The sequence below is a fragment of the Pleurodeles waltl genome, chromosome 7 (assembly GCF_031143425.1).
Source record: "Pleurodeles waltl isolate 20211129_DDA chromosome 7, aPleWal1.hap1.20221129, whole genome shotgun sequence".
In the NCBI taxonomy this organism is placed as follows: Eukaryota; Metazoa; Chordata; class Amphibia; order Caudata; family Salamandridae; genus Pleurodeles; species Pleurodeles waltl.
Window position 1 is genome coordinate 1137434498 of NC_090446.1, and position 20048 is coordinate 1137454545.

Sequence of the window (20048 nt, forward strand, 5' to 3'; positions counted from 1 at the left end):
GCGGGCAGGCCGACCAGGCCCAAGTTGGGCACGGGTGCCCCGAAGGGCAACCGAAGATGTGTATACGCCGGTACCGAGGTGTTGATGCTAGATGGGATGCGATCGAGAACAATACCGACGACTTTCGATGGATTATACGTTTTTCCGACTCGAACAACCGGAGTGAAGAGAAACACGTCCCACCCGATGGCGGAAAGAAAATAATCTAAGATGGAGTCGATGCCCATACGCAATGGAGCCCAAAAGGAGGAGTCGCTCGGTCCTGTGACTCGAAAAGACTTCTTCAAAGAAAAACAACTTGTGACACTCCGGGCCTAACACTAGATGGCAGGACCTGTGCATAACACGTGTATCTGCATCTACACATGCCATTGAACATATATATATATATATATATTTATATCTCATACGTCTCATTGTTTCTGAATATATATATAGATATATATATATATATATATATATCTATATATATATTCAGAAACAATGAGCCAACAGTGCCTGTAAGCTCACTCCTGCCTTCCTTTAATCAACTAACCCATTTTGAGCTCCCTTAGCCGGAGCCTACTGAGATCATAATTAAATGTTCGGTCAACTCAGCTTTCATAGGCTCAAAGGCTCACAATGTTTTGTGATGACAAGCACAAGCTGCCAACGAATCTACAGCACTTTATGAAAAAACTGCTTGAGATGTCTCACAATGTTCATACTTGGGTGGATGGAAAGAAAGCTACCAATTAGGAGGAGCCAGTCATATTTTTTTAATCTTTTGAGGAAAAGATCTTCTCATGCTCAAGTGCAATGTTCAATAACACAGAACAATCCTCTCTGAACAAAGATGTTTTAAGGAATCTTCTTTAGACTGAACTCAAAAAAGAGGCAGGCACCTGAAAGAGAACTGGTGCCGTACTCACCACATGTCCATCTGGAACCGTGCATTGGCAATATCCTCAAACTCCCTGAAAGAGATGGATACAAATGACTATGATGTAAATGGGCTGTTTCAAAATTAAATCAAGGGGATTGGCAACAATCCTGGACACAACTGGGAAGGAAGGGAATGGTGTTTAACATCATGGTGGATATGGATGGAGGAGGGGCAGGTAACACATATGAGCAAAGCTAGCTGAGGGGTGTGAAAATGCTACATTCTTTAACACAGCTAGGAGTGGAGAGGTACGGTTCTTCAGGACAAACACTGCTCTCTTACAGAAAGAACGTCTCATTCCAGACAGGGTTGAGGGTCTGTGTTTTGACATGGGTGCGATGAGTCTGTTCATCTGGGATGGTGTTTCTCACTACAGCCTTTGGCTTTTTCTTGTTGGACGGGTTCTCCTGGCTGTCCCTGGATCGACTCTCTGCACTGGAGTCAATTCCCAGCAAGCAGTAGGGATCACTGAACCCTGAGCCATGAAAGTAAAAAAACAAGAACACATTCATAAAAAGGACTGTTGCAGTCCAAAGAGGAACAACACGTTATGCACTAGAAAGGACTAACACTTTAGACTACTTACCACTGGCATCTTTTCCCAGAATTCCCTTGGCTTCCTTCACCATAACTTTCAAGCAAAGGATGGGGGGCTGGAGGGGAAAGCAAATGATGAGAAAGGAAAATCACTGTCATTTCCCAGATGTACGCCACCTGAGAAAATGTTTTGTAGTGAAGGGCAGTCAGTGGTACTGAGAATGGATACAAGAGATTGTGAATAAAAATGTGTTCCACTGTAATGTAACCCAAGGAAAGGATATATAAATATTTAGTTAGGCTTTCTTATTTTCAGTTTCTATTTGTTTTGACTTTTGGTGTTGGGGTCCCAGTGTTTTTCAGTGTTCAAAAAAAATGTAAAAATCAGTGGTTAACAGCGTTGACACTATTTGCTCTGTCAAAAATCATGGGGATGGTGTTTTCTAGTGCTAATAGTTTGACTTTTATTTCTTTACTTGCATCATTTATTCTAATGTCAAATCTTCTTTCTTTCCTGCTCCTAAATCCCTTGCCTCAATCTTTTCATTGAATTTGCTCTTGCAAGTAGGTTAATGGTTGACATTTTTTTAACACAAACTTTACTGGTTTTATTTATGTTCATTATAATCTCCTGCATATGTTTTATGTGGTATAATTCACATAATTACGGATAAACAATAATGGCTCATCTTGTATCACATGTTGTTTGTTTGAAGACATTTTCTCACAGTAGAACAGTTTATACATTCTATAAACCAAGCCCCCTCCCACTCCCTTTATCTTATAGAACATGTCACCTAGCATCAAACACGAAAACAAAAGTGGTGAATGTTTCCTGGAGGTGTGCAAAAGGTAAGTCACAAAGCAGTGGGATTGTGTGTGGAGGATCTGTACTGTGTAGCTATGGGGCTAAGTGGTGGCTGAGGGTTGAGATCGGCAAGAACAATAGGTGGCCACTGGAGCTTTAATAAGTGAAGTGAGGTCCCAGAATGAGCCAGACTCCATGAAACAGCCAGCAGTCTGCTGTTGCCCATGATGTGTAATGCTTGGAGAAGTTCATGCACATGCTGTTCAGACTTGTTGGCGTCAGGTACTCATGTACATAACACTGTATGCTCACATGTGTCAGGAAGAGAGTTGCAGGGAGTCCATGTTCTTGTAGAAAGGCAGAATGTGACTTTAGTGTGCCCTCATGGTACAAAGAACCCAACGTCAGTTCCCCCTGCGGTTGTGGGGAGGCCACGCAATGGGACATTTGGGGCCAGATGTACCAAAGGGTTTTACCCATTCTGTGTCTACGGGAAAATGTGTTCGTACATATGGCCCTTGGTGCATAAAGTCGAGTGGTGTCTGTATATTTCTGCCCATCCTCCAATAGGTAAGGGCCACTCAAAGTAAAAGAGGGGGACTTTGGGGCCAGGCCTTGCCCATACATACCAAAGTGTGTAGCTGGTCTCTGATCAAGTATTCTGACTGGTATCCGATCTCCAACAGGTTGTGTCCGGACAACCAATAAGCCAGCCACTCTAATTGCCCTGCGATACAATAAGCCTTGAAGTCTGGGCACCTACACCACCACCATCCGATGGTAACTGTAGTTTATGGAGGCCCACCCTAAAGCTGCCCAACCCCCCAGGTCAGTTCCACTAACATGGTGTTCAGCACTCGAAACATCCATGCCGTTATAAACAGATTCATTAAAAATATATAATAATCCTGGCAGCATGACCATCTTGGAGATGGAGAGGCGACCCGTTACGCATAAAGGCAGGGTGATCCAGAAAGTAATTTGTGCTTTAGAGAGTTAATCGTACTTATGAGATTGCCCTCAAGTATATGTTGTGTTGCACGGAACAGCCGGATCCCCAAATATCGGAACATGTGGGGCGACACCTGGAGGTCTGTATGACAGAAGCACAGTGTAGGGCCTATAGAAGCACAGGAGAAGGGAAATGCACAGGACTTATCTATATTAATGATGAGTCCGGACAGCTTCCAAAACTAATCAATAATTGTGCAATCCAATCCAAACCCACTCGGAGATCTCTAAGGTACAAGATCATATAATCTGCGTACAATGATATGGACTGGATTGTTTGATCTATGGGTATTTCCCACCCTGTGGAATCCTGATGGATTCACTGCATTATGGGTTCAATCACCAACATGAATAGGCGCAGCTACAGAGGGCATCCTTGTCTGACCCCACGAAACACTTTGAATGGTTCTGAGGTAAGACGGCCAGTTATTGCTCTTGCCATTGGCTGCATATATAAAAGGTGCACTCAACGGATATAGGTCTGGGGTATACCACATCAGGCTAGTGCTTCCAACATAAAGTCCCAACCCAGGGTATCAAATGCTTGACACACCTTTAGTGATAACAGCCTGCATATGGGTATAGTCCCCATGTAGCGTCCATTATGGCAAAAAGTTGGCGTATGTTTAGTGAAGTGTTGCGACAGGAGACAAAGACGTTTTGACCTGTGTGTAAAAGCTGTGGAAGAAGAGAAAGGAGTCTCTGGGCAAGAATGTTACTTAAAATTTGCATTCTGTATTTAACCGCTTCTATGCCTTGGACGAGGTGACCTCGTCCAAGGCTACAGTTCCCCTGTGCCATGGACGAGGTCACCTCGTCCAAGGCACAGGGGAACTTGGGGGAGCGCTAGCGCGCCCCCCTTTGCACCCCCCTCCCCCCCCAAGGCGGGGATGGAAGGGGAAGCCCTTCCCCTTCCACCCCCGACCCCCCCCCCCGGCAATCCGATGACGTCAGCGCGCGCCCAGGGGGGGGCGAAATCCACTAGACACCAGGGATTTATTTTTATTGTAAAGTTTCTTTTGGGGGCGACCCCTTGGGCAAGGGTCGCCCCACTAGGGGGCAATTTTTTTAGTATTTCGCCCCCTCGGGGGCAGAATCCACTAGACACCAGGGAATTAGTTTTTATTGTGTTTTTTGGGGGTGACCTCGTCCAAGGCTACAGTTCCCCTGTGCCTTGGACGAGGTCACCTCGTCCAAGGCACAGGGGAACTTGGGGGAGCGCTAGCGCGCCCCCCTTTGCACCCCCCTCCCCCCCAAGGCGGGGATGGAAGGGGAAGCCCTTCCCCTTCCACCCCCGACCCCCCCCCCCGGCAATCCGATGACGTCAGCGCGCGCTCAGGGGGGGGCGAAATCCACTAGACACCAGGGATTTATTTTTATTGTAAAGTTTCTTTTGGGGGCGACCCCTTGGGCAAGGGTCGCCCCACTAGGGAGCAATTTTTTTTGTATTTCGCCCCCTCGGGGGCAGAATCCACTAGACACCAGGGAATTAGTTTTTATTGTGTTTTTTGGGGGTGACCCCTTGGGCAAGGGACTCCCCCACCCCCCCCCCCGGGGTCAATTTTTTTAGTGTTACGCACCCGACCCCCCCCCCCCCCCGGGGGGCAGATCGCCTTTTGTTCAGCCAATCTGCCCCCGGGGGGGTGAAATCCACTAGACACCAGGGATTTATTTTTATTGTAAAGTTTCTTTTGGGGGCGACCCCTTGGGCAAGGGTCGCCCCACTGGGGGGCTATTTTTTTAGTATTTCGCCCCCCCCCCCCCGGGGGCAGATTGCCAATTTTTGGGCTGATCTGCCCCCAAGGGGGGGGGGTGGGGGGGGGGAGGGGCGAAATCCACTAGACACCAGGGATTTTGTTTTTATTGTTTATTTTGGGGGCAACCCCTTGTGCAAGGGTCGCTCCCCTGGGGAGCTATTTTTTTTTTTCTGTTTCGCCCCCCCCCCCCGATGGCAGACCAGCCATTTTTTGGACGATCTGGCCCCCGGGGAGATGAAAGCACACTAGGCGCCAGGGATTGTGTGGTGTGTGTGGTGTGTGTTTGGGGGCACCCCTTGGGCAACGGTCGCCCCCCTAAAGCGGGGAAAGTACGTATTGGCCATCTCTGCCCCTATTTTTGTAGGCCCATCTGCCCCCAAGGAGGGCAGAAACCACCAATACGGCAGGGATGTTTTTTTTTTTTTTTTTTTTTGTGTTGTGCTGGGGGTGCCCCTTTTGGGAAGGGTCGCCCCCTAAAGGGGGCACAGAGGTGTTGCCCATTTCTGCCCCCCCCCGAGGGGGGCAGGATCCACTTAGGTACCAGGGACAACTTCTAAGTTCTTGGTGGTGGGGTGTTTGTCAACTGGCAAAGTATTTGTATTTGTGATTATAACAATTTATTTCTTCTTTTTCTTCTAGTTCAACGCTTTTGCTTCCTTTGCTGTGGATCTTTGCGGTTTTGGCAGTAGTTGTCCTGCGGTTTGCATAGTTGCATGTTTTAGGTAAGTGAAAGCAATTTACTCCAAAGGAGTATTGTTGACATGCATGAATGACATGTTTGTAGGTGGTGTACTAAATGCAGTATTGTGTGTTTGACATTGTCCTTAGATTTGAGCACAGTGATGTTTGTCTTGTCATATGTCTAAATTGCTTTTTTCTTTTTTTTTTTGTGGGATATCATTGGTGATTGCTGTGTCTGTGCAGAGTAGTTGCTTGGTGAGTAGCTTTTTCAGGCAAGTGAGTGGTATAGTTTTTTGTAGTACATAACTCTTTGTGATAAAGCTACACTTTGTTTATTACTTATTTTAGTGCTAGTTGTTGTTGGCAATCCATTTGTTGTTAGGATCATGGCTAGCCGCAAAGTGACCGCTCAGCAGGTTGTTCGCATGCTCTTTGAGTCGTCTTCAAACCATGATTACGACACTGACTCTGCATCTGAGGCAGAGGAGGAAGCAGGAGATTCTGGAAGTGAGTTTTCTGTCCTAGAGTATTCTTCTGATGAGGAAGCTACTCTCAGTGCAGATGAAGGGCCTGTGTTAGAGGAGGACATTGATGTGCCACGAGTGCAGCAGCCTGGGGCTGAAGGGTTTCCCATTAGAAGACCTGACACCTGGATTGCCCCAAACATGGAGCAGCCACAGTTACCTGCATTTACTGGTCTCCCAGGGTGTAGAGTTAATACGGAAAACTTTTTGCCTGTCCATTTCTTTCACCTGTTTATGGACGATGTATTTTTGGAAGAGATTGTGGAGCAGACAAATGTGTATGCAGAGCAATATTTGCGGGACAACGCTGCCAGACTTAAGCCTCAGTCTAGAGCTACTCAGTGGGTTCCCACATATCTGGAAGAGATGAAAAGGTTTTTAGGTTTGTCTTTTTTGATGGGGTTGATCAGGAAGCCGTCACTGGCTTCTTATTGGTCTACTAGTCCCTTGATGGCAACTGCTATATTTCCTGCAACTATGACACGTAATCGGTATTTGCTTCTTCTTCGTATGCTGCATTTTGTAGACAATGCTTTACCCTTGCCAAGAGATCACCCTGATTGTGACCGCCTTTTTAAGATTAGGCCTGTCCTTGATCATTTTGTGGATCGGTTTTCAGAGGTCTATGTTCCAGGCAAAGAGATAAGTGTGGACGAGTCTTTGGTCCTTATCAAGGGGCGTTTAGTTTTTAAGCAGTACATTCCTAGTAAGAGGGCACAGTATGGGATTAAATTGTATCTGCTGTCAGAAAGCAGTACAGGATATGTGTATAATTTCCGGGTCTCCACTGGTAGGGATTCCAGTATTGACCCTCCTGGTTGTCCGGCCACTTTTGGAGTTAGCGAAAGAATTGTGTGGGAACTTGCTAGACGGCTGTTTAACAAAGGTCACCATTTGTACGTAGATAATTTCTACACTGGAGTGCAGTTGTTCAAGGAGTTGTTTAGGGTGGACACTGTTGCTTGTGGCACAATCCGTTCTAACCGGAAAGGCTATCCAAGGGAGCTTGTCTGTAAAAAACTTGAGAGGGGACAGTGCAGTGCCTTGCGGAATAATGAGCTGCTAGCTCTGAAATTTTCAGACAGGAGGGATGTGTACATGCTATCGACCATCCATGATGAGAGTACTTCCCCTGTGGCTGTTTGGGGTCAGGTTGCGGAAGTGCGCAAACCTGCATGCATTTTGGACTACAATAGGCACATGGGTGGTGTTGATAGAGTAGATCAGAGGTTGGAACCTTACACTGCTCTTCGTAAGTCTTATGTGTGGTATAAAAAGTTGGCCCTACATTTATTTCATTTGGCAACTTTTAATGCCTTTATTGTATACAAGGATTGTTCACCTGAGTCAAGGATAACATTTGTTAAATTTCAGGAGTCGGTGATAGAAAGCCTTATTGTGGTGGAACCGGCAAGAGTTCCTAGAGTAGAAGTGGTGGAGGATGTGGCTAGATTGAAAGATCGTCACTTTCTAGATCACATTCCTCCCACTCCCAAAAACGACTTGTCCACAAAGAAATGTAGAGTATGTGCCCGGAGACTAATCCGGAGGGAGAGCCGGATGTACTGCCCCGAATGCCCTTCAAAGCCTGGGCTGTGTGTGCCCGGTTGTTATAGAAGTTACCACACCAAAAATAATTTCGGGGAAATACCGTGAGCGTAAGCGGTCTGTTTTATATTTTCATATGTTTCACGGTTGGCATCTCTGTCATGTATTTAGTTAGAGCTTTTGTGTTTGTAGTTTTGTGCTTATTTTATAATTAGTGGTTTCTTTGTTGTTTATAAACAAAAAAAGTGATGGTGGTGTGTGTGGGATGGCGCTTGGCTGGCGGTGTGCGTTGGGTGGCGCTTGGCTGGCGGTGTGCGTGGGGTGGCGCTTGGCTGGCGGTGTGCTTGGGGTGGCGCTTGGCTGGCGGTGTGCTTGGGGTGGCGCTTGGCTGGCGGTGTGCGTGGGGTGGCGCTTGGCTGGCGGTGTGCTTGGGGTGGTGCTTGGCTGGCGGTGCCAGCCAAACGACAGTCCACACTCCCATCAGCTGGTGTGATTCTTGTATCAGGCATGTGGGCGTATGTAAATGATGGGCCCTTGAGTGGCGCGGTCTGTCGATGTGAGTGTTGTAATGTGCTGGGCCCGTGGCTGGCGGTGTGAATGGTCATGTGCGTGTCATGTATGAAAGGTGTGTGAATGGACTTTAAAGCGGTTAGTGCCTTGTCGCGGCTTTACAGCTCACGAGCTGTGAGTCATTGGTTCAGTTTTTTGCCTTTCAGTTATTAGCAGTGCATTTCCTTTTTGTGAAATCTCTTGTTAATAAAATTTGATCCACTGAACCATCACTCACCCTCGTGCCAAATCCAACCAGTATGTGTGGTAAAAATGACAAAACCTGCTCCGTTGTAATCAGGCATCGCAGCACACCTGTGACACGCTAGGTGCCTCGGGTGGGACCCCGATGATGAAGCATGCCACCAACTTGGTTGGTGGGTGAGGGGTCTTCTTCACATAACCTAAGTGTGTTTCTTTTCACAATTTTAGTGTTTGGCACATCACGGACGTATGTGCACACATCAAAATGATATATTACAAAAATACCTGTGTTTGGGGGGGAGGGCCCACCTATGTTTTTGGTCCTGGGTGCGGCCTTCATCTAGGGAAACCTACAAAACCCAGACATTTTTTAAAACTAGACACCCCAAGGAGTCCAGGGAGGTGTGGCTTGCGTGGCTCCCCCAACATTTTCTTACCCAGACTCCTCTGTAAACCTCAAAATTTGCATAAAAAAAGCATATTTTCCTGACTTTTCTTAGTAGGATCACCGCTCCAGCACAAAATTCCTACTCCCCTGTTTTCCCCTCAGTCTCCCAAGTAAAATGACACTCACTTATGTGGGTCCCCAAAGCAGAGTCCGTCTAAAGATGTGTAAAAGAATATGCCCTTATAAACTCGCTGTGCTATCCCTTCTATCTCTTCAAGTTTTGGGCCTTATTCTGTTGCAGGCACCTGGCCCACCCACACAAGTGAGGTATCATTTTTATCGGGAGACTTGGGGAAACGCTGGGTGGAAGCAAATTTGTGGCTCCTCTCAGATTCCAGAACTTTCTGTCACCGAAATGAGAGAAAAGGGTGTTTTTTTTAGCCAAATTTTGAGATTTGCAAAGGATTCTGGGTAACAGAACCTGGTCTGAGACCCACAAGTCACCCCATCTTGGATTCCCCTAGGTCTCTAGTTTTCAAAAATGCACAGGGTTGGTAGGTTTCCCTAGGTGCCGGCTGAGCTACAGGCCAAATTCCACAGGTAGGCACTGTTTTCTTTCAAAAAATGGGATGTGTCCACGTTGCGCTTTGGGGCATTTCCTGTTGCGGGCGCTAGGCCTACCCACATAAGTGAGGTATCATTTTTATCAGGAGACTTGGGGGAACGCTGGGTGGAAGGAAATTTGTGGCTCCTCTCAGATTCCAGAACTTTCTGCCACAGAAATGTGAGGAACATGTGTTTTTTTAGCCACATTTTGAGGTTTGCAAAGGATTCTGGGTAACAGAACCTGGTCTGAGCCCCACAAGTCACCCCATCTTGCATTCCCCTAGGTCTCTAGTTTTCAGAAATGCACAGGTTTGGTAGGTTTCCCTAGGTGCCGGCTGAGCTAGAGGCCAAAATCTACAGGTAGGCACTTCGCAAAAAACACCTCTGTTTTCTTTCAAAAATTTGGATGTGTCCACGTTGCGCTTTGGGGCGTTTCCTGTCGCGGGCGCTAGGCCTACCCACACAAGTGAGGTATCATTTTTATCGGGAGACTTGGGGGAAAATAGATTGGCAAAACAAGTGCTATTGCCCCTTGTCTTTCTCTTCCTTTTTGTCCTTCCAAATATAGGAGAGTGTGTAAAAAAGACATCTATTTGAGAAATGCCCTGTAATTCACATGCTAGTATGGTCACCCCGGAATTCAGAGATGTGTAAATAACCACTGCTCCTCAACACCTTATCTTGTGCCCTTTTTGGAAATACAAAGGTTTTCTTGATAGCAATTTTTTACTCTTTATATTTCAGCAAATGAATTGCTGTATACCCGGTATAGAATGAAAACGCACTGCAGGGTGCAGCTCATTTATTGGCTCTAGGTTCCTCGGGTTCTTGATGAACCTACAAGCCCTATATATCCCCGCAACCAGAGGAGTCCAGCAGACGTAACAGTATATTATTCGATAATCTGACATTGCAGGGAAAAGTTACAGAGTAAAACGTAGAGAAAAATTGATGTTTTTTTCACCTCAATTTCAATATTTTTCTTTTTCAGTTGTTATTTTCTGTAGGAAACCCTTGTAGGATCTACACAAATGACCCCTTGCTGAATTCAGAATTTTGTCTACATTTCAGAAATGTTTAGGTTTCTGGGATCCAGCATTGGTTTCATTCCCATTTCTGTCACTGACTGGAAGGAGGCTGAAAGCACAAAAAATTGCAAAAATGGGGTATGTCCCAGTAAAATGCCAAAATTATGTTGAAAAATTGGGTTTTCTGATTCAAGTCTGCCTGTTCCTGAAAGCTGGGAAGCTGCTGAGTTTAGCACCGCAAACCCTTTGTTGATGCCATTTTCAGGGGAAAAACCACAAGCCTTCTTCTGCAGCCACTTTTTCCAATTTTTTTTTAAAAAAACGAAACGGCTAATTTCTTGGCCTCCTTCAGGGGAACCCACAAAGTCTGGGTACCTCTAGAATCCCTAGGATGTTGGAAAAAAAGGACGCAAATTTGGCTTGGTTAGCTTATGTGGACAAAAAGTTATGAGGGCCTAAGCGCGAACTGCCCCAAATAGGCAAAAAAAGGCCTGGCACAGGAGGGGGAAAAGGCCTGGCAGTGAAGGGGTTAAGATAGACAATGGTCTGTATGAGGTGAGCTCGGGGTGGGGGAGCTTTCCTGGTATCAGCAGAGACGGTACTATTCCCCCCCCAAGCGGTGGGAGAAGTAAGCCTTCATCCAGGGAAGCATTGCAGAGCATTTCCAATTTTGAGACTAGTTGTGACGAGTACGTAGAGTAAAACTCGATTGGGATGCCATCCAAACCAGGTGTCTTATTTCTAGCTAGTTCCCTGATGGTGCTACGTATCTCGCCTGCTAAGATAGGAGCTCCTAAGGCCTTCCGGCTCCCCGCCGGTACTCTGGGGAGTGTTATCTGATCTCAAAACATAGTCATGTCTGCAGGGTCCGGAGGGCCAAGGGTGGTGTAAAGAGTAGAAGAGAACTCTCTGAATGCCCAGTTGATCACGTTTTGTGTATCAATTACTCCCTGGGGTGAATTGGTAATGGATAGGATCAGGGTAGGGGAGATGTCCGTCGAATCAAGCGTGCTAACAGCACCCCTGTTTTGTCCACTTCACTATGTGTTCTCTGGACATAGGTTCAAAAGTTGATCATGCGGAGCTCTGGAGGAGCTCCGCATGTGTAATCTGTGCTTCCTGTAAATTGTGGGCTGCCTCCTTGTCCTCGAAAGTCACCTTTTCAAGCGCATTCAATGAGTTTTAGAGGTAAGTACACGACTTACAGTTCCAGTCTCCGGGTTATAAGTAGTCCACCACTGGAGGTTCAAGTCAACCCCAAACACCCAACACCAGCAACACGGGCCGGCCGGGTGCAGAGGTCAAAGTTGAGCAAAACGTGGGCTCCTATGGAGACAGGGGTACTCGGAATCTGGTCTGCCAGCAGGTAAGTACCCGTGGCTCGGAGGGCAGACCAGCGGGGGATTATAGGAGCACTGGAGGGGCCCCAAGTAGGCACCAATCCCATACCCTCAGCGGCACTGGGCAGCCGGGTGCAGGGTGCAACCAGGGCGCAGGGTTTCCAATGAAACTCTATGAGGGGACCCCGGGGGTTACTCAGGCACCTCAGGCGAGGTCCACAAGGGTGTCTCAGGCACACCACCGGTCGGGCAGGAATGAGGGCCGCCTTTTGATCTCGCTCCATTGGTGTCAATTTCTCCAAGGCCTGGGGGCTGCGGGTGCAGTGGGTCCTTTGGCGTCGGTTATCTTCATCCAGGGCCCTCGCGGTCAGGAGGGTCCTCGGGATTCCCTCTGCAGGCATCGTCGTGGAGGGGTCAATCCAGGGTGGGCACTTGGTCACCTTCGCCTGGGGGTCCTCTCTGGTCAGTTGGGCCACCTGGACTCGGGCCGTGGGCGTTGAGTGCAGAGTGGTTAGGACTCACACTTCTGGAGTGAGGTGGGAGTCCTTTAGTAGAGGTTTCTACTTTTCTTCTTTGGACAGGGCCGCTGTCCACAGGGAGTACTTGATCCTCAGTTACCCAGGCAGTCCTCTAGAGGTTTTCAGAGATCGCTGGACCTACAGGACACTTCGCCTTTCTTCAGCAGGTTCTTTGAAGCAGGAGACAGGCCGGTAGGGCTGGGGCCAAGTCAGTTGTTGTCTCCTTTCCTTCTCTGCTGGGTTTTCAGCTAAGCTTTCCTTCTTCTTCTTGTGAGGTCATCAGGAATCTGACTAGCTTGGTTCAGGGAGCCCTTAAATACAAGATTTAGGGGCGTTTTTAGGGGTCAGTGGGCAGTAGCCAATGAATACTGCCCCTGAGGGTGGCTACTCCCTCCTTGTGCTCACTCCCTTTTGGGGGAAGGGGGAGAACATATTCCTAACCCTACTGGTCCCTGTCCTTCAAACCAAGATGGAGGATTCTGCAAGGAGGGGGTCGCTTCAGCTCTGGACACCTTAGGGGTGGTCCTGGCTTAGGTGGTGACTCCTCCTTGCTTTTTTTAAATTATCCCTCTGGACTTGATGCCAAAAGAGGGGCTTTGTACCTCCACTAGCTGGAGTGCCCTAAGGGACTGTAACACGAAGCGTAAGCCTTTGATACAGTTACTGCGGGGGAGGTGTGAAGCGCCTCCACCCAGTGCAGGCTTTGTTTTTGGCCTCAGAGAGCAAAAAGGCTCTCACCCCAGGGGGTCAGAAACTTGTTTGCTAATGGCAGGCTGGCACAGCCCAGTCAGTTCTACACTAAAGGACTGGGTAAAATACAGGGGGCATCTCTAGGATGCCCTCTGTGTGCATTTTTTAAAATAAATCCAACATTGGCATCAGTGTGGGTTTATTATTCTGAGAAGTTTGATACCAAACTTCCCAGTATTTAGTGTAGCCATTATGAAACTGTGGAGTTCATTCTGACAAACTCCCAGACCATATACTTAATAAGGCCACACTGTACTTACAATGTCTAAGAATGGACGTAGACACTGTAAGGACAATATTGCTCATGCAGCTATGCCGCCACATGTGGTATAGTGTGCACTGCCTTAGGGTTTTAAGGCCTGCTAAAGGGGTCACTTACCTATGCCACAGGCAGTGTTTTGTGTGCATGGCATCCTGAGGGGGATGCCATGACGACTTTGCCTTTTTCTCCCCACCAACACACACAACCTGCAACAGCAGTGTGCATGTGTTAGGTGAGGGGTCCCTTAGGGTGGCACAATCCATGATGCAGCCCTTAGGGACCTTCCCTGGTCACAGGGCTCTTGGTACCACTGGTACCTTTTACAAGGGACTTATCCGTGTGCCAGGGGTGTGTCAATTGTGGAAACAATGGTACACTTTTAGTGAAAGAACACTTGTGCTGGGGCCTGGTTAGCAGGATCCCAGCACACTCAGTCCAGTCATCATCAATATCAGGCAAAAAGTGGGGGGTTGGGGGCTCGGGGTGGTAACTGAAACAATGGCCATTTTCTTACAGTCTGAAATTGTCTTACTCAGGTATGTTGTACTTGTAATGCTGGGTAGTAGATGCATAGGGCATATGATTCTGTCAAGGCATGAATGCAGCTCATGCAGAGGAAGGGAAAAGGAATATTCTCTAGCCCTTATATGTTGTTCGGCGAAACATCTGATAGACCCCAGCCTGTTATCCATTGCCTCAACCCCTTGGCTTTTCGCACCAAGGACGTACCTGATAGAGGTGGACACTAGTGAAATCACCTTCCAGCACCCAGGGATACATCATCCTGTCTGATAGCAAGGAGGACAGTTTAGATTGGTGCACTTCTTGCTCTCAACTGAGTGAATATATGCTGCCCAGCACAACAGGTTCACCATCTAAGTTATCTCGCTGAAGGACATATCGTCCCTGCTGTCTATTCTCAATTTCCAGCAGTGTGAACGGGACACCGGGAAACAGACAGATAGCCACGCGTGAAAGCAGAATAGGGCGTGTGAAATATCTGTCCTTGCCAGTTTCCATGTAACTTCAGGGCCTCCTGTGTGGGGAGATGTGTATCAAGTATGAACACTATTTGTGCTCGGCGTCTATTCAGTTGTGCCTCTTATACACTGGGCCTAATTTCCTTACATTCCATGTTATTATAGTATATACATTTACCTTTTGTGCCACCCTACTCATGACCTTATCTACCTGCATATAACAACCTCTAAAATACTTAGTCCAACAACAACTGTTTGTTGGACAAAACTGTCCGTACAACCAAAATATTTCAACCAGTGGTAAAAACATTGCCTTCGCTATTGGGGGATATTGTCAAAGTTTCCAATTTCAAGAAGAGTGGAGTGCTAAAGCCCACACCAGTCATCGAAGGCCGATCGGGACCGGGGCCTAGAATTATATGCATCAATTATATAGAGCTGTTGAGTCCCCATGTAGTAAATAAGGGAGGTGAAGACTGTTTCCATCAGGGGTGTAGGGTACTGAAGTAATATATGACCAGGAGCTAACAATGTACACAGCCATCACCCCATTCCTTCCCCTAAAAACATTCATTATATGTAGGAAGAAACAACTTGCCAAGAAAGGAAGTTACTCATGTAATACTCACTCCCTTTAACCCAAAGGATCATGTGCCATTCGTGGAGTGATCGAGGGGTACAGAGCCATGCTACCGTCTGAGTCTGAAATGCTCTCCCTAGAGGAGTGGGAGCTGATAGGCTTCTTAGAATTCGTAAAGAATTTGCTGATCGGATCACCTCTCGGACAGGGACTGTCCCATTGTCACGCGAGGCCCCTATTCTGCTGTGTTTTGGGTGCCTCAGTGTCCAGTATTTTTCATCTCATAGAGTTTGGAAATTGCCTCTCCAGCCAAACCCAGGCTCTGTCTGGCGAATCAAAGAAATGAAAGTGCTGTTCATGATTTATTTCATGTCCGGCTGGCAACAGCAACACATATTTTAAGCCTAGGGTACACCAGTTCTTTTAATTTCTCGGAACATGGATCACCTGTGTTGCATTGCGATTGTGTAATCCGGCAATAGTGAGACCATGGTATTTTTCAAGTGATTGGGTGCCTTTTCTAAGGCCGCACGTAGTACTGAATGACAGTCCCTGTAATTCGGGAATTTGGCTACTATAGGACATAGCAGAGCTCCGGATGTAGGTTTTCTTGTGGGTACTCTATGTGCTCTTTACACTAAAAATAGAGTTGAGAGTTGTGATATGGCCACTGGTGTCTTCTGACAGTTCTCTATGAATTGGGTGGGGTCCCTCACCACCTTCTGGGACTCCCACTATGCGGACATTGTTTCTACATAATCTTTCTTCTGCGTTGTCCACCCAATCTTGTAATTTCTCTACCTGTTTATGGAGTTGAGCAATCTGTGCAGAGTGTTCTGCTTGACAATGAATTATGATAGAGAGTGCCTGTTCGTTAGTTGTGTCTTTGTCAGCAAGCATGTGGTGGTCATACTTAAGGAGACTGATGTCCGCTGTGATACTTCCCAATCATTCTTCCAGTGCTACTCAGGAGTCCTGGATTTCTTGGAGTATGACACCCAATTTGTCTATCTGGGGGAATCACATCTGTAGGGGGAAAACAATCGTCTGGCATTGGAGTTAGCTAGCTGTAGGAAAGTACCATCTTGCCTGGCATGTTACCCCCATATTTCACTGTATATATGTTGTTTTAGTCTATGTGTCACTGGGACCCTGCCAGGCAGTGCCCCAGTGCTCATAAGTATGTGCCCTGTATGTGTTCCCTGTGTGATGCCTAACTGTCTCACTGAGGCTCTGCTAACCAGAACCTCAGTGGTTATGCTCTCTCTGCTTTCTAAATGTGTCACTAACAGGCTAGTGACTCAATTTACCAATTCACATTGGCATACTGGTACACCCATATAATTCCATAGTATATGGCACTGAGGTACCCAGGGTATTGGGGTTCCAGGAGATCCCTATGGGCTGCAGCATTTCTTTTGCCACCCATAAGGAGCTCTGGCAATTCTTACACAGGCCTGCCAGTGCAGCCTGAGTGAAATAACGTCCACGTTATTTCACAGCCATTTCCCACTGCACTTAAATAACTTATAAGTCACCTATATGTCTAACCTTCACCTGGTGAAGGTTGGGTGCAAAGTTACTTAGTGTGAGGGCACCCTGGCACTAGCCAAGGTGCCCCCACATCATTCAGGGCAAATTCCCCGGACTTTGTGAGTGCGCGGACACCATTACACGCGTGCACTGTACATAGGTCACTACCTATGTACAGCGTCACAATGGTAACTCCGAACATGGCCATGTAACATGTCTAAGATCATGGAATTGTCCCCCCCCAATGCCATTCTGGCATTGGGGGGACAATTCCATGATCCCCCGGGTCTCTAGCACAGAACCCGGGTACTGCCAAACTGCCTTTCCTAGGTTTCCACTGCAGCTGCTGCTGCTGCCAACCCCTCAGACGGGTTTCTGCCCTCCTGGTGTCCAGGCAGCCCTGGCCCAGGAAGGCAGAACAAAGGACTTCCTCTGAGAGAGGGTGTAACACCCTCTCCCTTTGGAAATAGGTGTGAAGGCTGGGGAGGAGTAGCCTCCCCCAGCCTCTGGAAATGCTTTGATGGGCACAGATGGTGCCCATCTCTGCATAAGCCAGTCTACACCGGTTCAGGGATCCCCAGCCCTGCTCTGGCGTGAAACTGGACAAAGGAAAGGGGAGTGACCACTCCCCTGACCTGCACCTCCCAGGGGAGGTGCCCAGAGCTCCTCCAGTGTGTCCCAGACCTCTGCCATCTTGGAAACAGAGGTGTTTGTGGCACACTGGACTGCTCTGAGTGGCCAGTGCCAGCAGGTGACATCAGAGGCTCCTTCTGATAGGCTCTTACCTCTCTTGGTAGCCAATCCTCCTTCCTAGGTAGCCAAACCTCCTTTTCTGGCTATAAAGGGTCTCTGCTTTGGGGATCTCACCAGATAACGAATGCAAGAGCTCACCAGAGTTCCTCTGCATCTCCCTCTTCACCTTCTGCCAAAGGATCGACCGCTGACTGCTCAGGACGCCTGCAAAACCGCAACAAAGTAGCAAGACGACTACTAGCAACCTTGTATCACTTCATCCTGCCGGCTTTCTCCACTGTTTCCAGGTGGTGCATGCTCTGGGGGTAGCCTGCCTCCTTTCTGCACCAGGAGCTCTGATGAAATCTCCCGTGGGTCGACGGAATCTTCCCCCTGCAACCGCAGGCAACAAAAGACTGCATCACCGGTCCTCTGGGTCCCCTCTCAGCACGACGAGCGTGGTCCCTGGAACTCAGCAACTCTGTCCAAGTGACTCCCACAGTCCAGTGACTCTTCAGTCCAAGTTTGGTGGAGGTAAGTCCTTGCCTCCTCACGCTAGACTGCATTGCTGGGTACCGCATGAATTGCAGCTGCTCCGGCTCATGTGCACTCTTCCAGGATTTCCTTCGTGCACAGCCAAGCCTGGGTCTCCGACACTCTAACCTGCAGTGCACAACCTTCTGAGTTGTCCTCCGGCGTCGTGGGACTCCCTTTTATGACTTCAGGTGGACTCCGGTGCCCTTTTCTTCCAAGTGCCTGTTCAGGTACTTCTGCGGGTGCTGCCTGCTTCTGTGAGGGCTCCCTGACTTGCTGGGCACCCCATCTGGTCCCTCCTGGGCCACAGCAGCATCCAAAAATCCTAACCGCGACCCTTGCAGCTAGCAAGGCTTGTTTGCGGTCTTTCTGCGTGGGAACACCTCTGCAAGCTTCTTCACGACGTGGGACATCCATCCTCCAAAGGGGAAGTTCCTAGTCCTCTTCGTTCTTGCAGAACACCAAGCTTCTTCCACCTGGTGGCAGCTTCCTTGCACCCTCAGCTGGCATTTCCTGGGCTCCTGCCCACTCTCAACACTGTTGCAACTACTGGACTTGGTCCCCTTGTCTTACAGGTACTCAGGTCCAGAAATCCACTGTTGTTGCATTGCTGGTGTTTGTTTTCCTTGCAGAATCCCCCTATCACGACTTCTGTGCTCTCTGGGGGTTGTAGGTGCACTTTACACCTACATTTCAGGGTCTTGGGGTGGGCTATTTTTCTAACCCTCACTGTTTTCTTACAGTCCCAGTGACCCTCTACAAGCTCACATAGGTTTGGGGTCCATTCGTGGTTCGCATTCCACTTTTGGAGTATATGGTTTGTTTTGCCCCTATACCTATGTGCTCCTATTGCAATCTACTGTAACTTTACATTGCTTGCATTACTTCCTTTTGCTATTATCTGCATAATTTTGGTTTGTGTACATATATCTTGTGTACATTTCTCATCCTCATACTGAGGGTACTCACAGATACTTTTGGCATATTGTTATAAATAAAGTACCTTTATTTTTAGTATATCTGTGTATTGTGTTTTCTTATGATATTGTGCATATGACACCAGTGGTATAGTAGGAGCTTTACATGTCTCCCAGTTCAGCCTAAGCTGCTTTGCGATAGCTACCTTCTATCAGCCTTAGCTGCTAGAAACACCTCTTCTACACTAATAAGGGATAACTGGACCTGGCATAAGGTGTAAGTACCACTGGTACCCACTACAAGCCAGGCCAGCCTCCTACACTAGCTCTCCAAGGTAGTGGAGCGGGGGTGGACCCGCTTGATGCAGATTTCGAGTGACCCATGATGTAACTGTGTCCACTTTAAGGCACCCATCCATCGGATCCAGTGTGGGGAGGGGCCCCCATCCCAAGAAAGGAGAACTGTAATCAGTCCCCTAGGCACCAGCACTGCACTGGGCTGGGCTGTGTTGCAGGGCAGCTTCAATGAGGCATTCTGTGTCTGGAGTCACCTCAACCGCCCATGGTCCCATGTCCTCCACAATCACTCCCAGAAGAAGGGGGGAGAAATATATCAGGGGCCTAGTGCTTACTCACAGGTGTCGTGTCCGGGTTGAGCAGCTGGATTAAGATAAGGAGTCAAACAACTGGACCATCAAGGACTGTGCGCTGCTGGGGGCCCGTTCTTAATCTGCGATATGCTCCCGCATCTCAAGTACTTTACCTGTGCTGGGCATGAGGAGTCAAGGCATTAGAGGCTGCATCCCGGTTTTTAGCCCTGCGGGCAATTCTGCAGATATTTGTTGTAGTTGGCATGGGTCCTTATATGTAGGCAGTACCAGCAGTAATTATATGGAGATGGGTGAAGAGGAGGCCTCACTCTGCTCAGTTAGTCTCAGGAGGGGGGCCCAAGAAAGTTCAATAGGTTCTAGCCACCCCCACTGGGACGTAACTTTATGCAGCTAGTCGCCCGTTGTGACTCGCAGGTCTAACATGATCCACACGGCCCCTCACTAGACCAACCGTGTATGTTGCACAAGCCCTTCATCAGGCTCCTCGTGCAGGCGTCACCACTTCATGCCGACATCCACCGTTGAGGCTTAAGCCTTGCGACGTCTGGTGACCCTGCCAGCAGCTGTTCCGCTCTGCTGCCCCTGGACACACACCCCCATCAGGCCCTCTCCAGTAATATGGGCGCTGTGAGTCCTAGCTCCAGTCCCAAAGGGGATTAGTAAAACGGAGGGAGGTGGGGTGTGCCTGCTGCGGCTCTGCTGTGCACATCCTGGGACTCAAACTG

The 20048-nt window shown here is 48.2% G+C and overlaps 1 protein-coding gene across 5 annotated transcripts in view; it reads right to left on the reverse strand.

Annotated features, from left to right (window-relative positions):
- UNC13D (unc-13 homolog D) overlaps positions 1-20048 on the reverse strand; it is an 876342-nt gene that overhangs the window by 549682 nt on the left and 306612 nt on the right. For all 5 annotated transcript variants that reach the window (XM_069200183.1, XM_069200186.1, XM_069200185.1 and 2 more), the window contains exons 6-8: positions 1512-1578; positions 1208-1400; positions 912-956 (exon numbers count right to left, since the gene is read on the reverse strand). In XM_069200183.1, coding sequence (XP_069056284.1) covers positions 912-956; positions 1208-1400; positions 1512-1578 — 305 coding nt within the window. The remainder of the gene's footprint in view (positions 1-911; positions 957-1207; positions 1401-1511; positions 1579-20048) is intronic.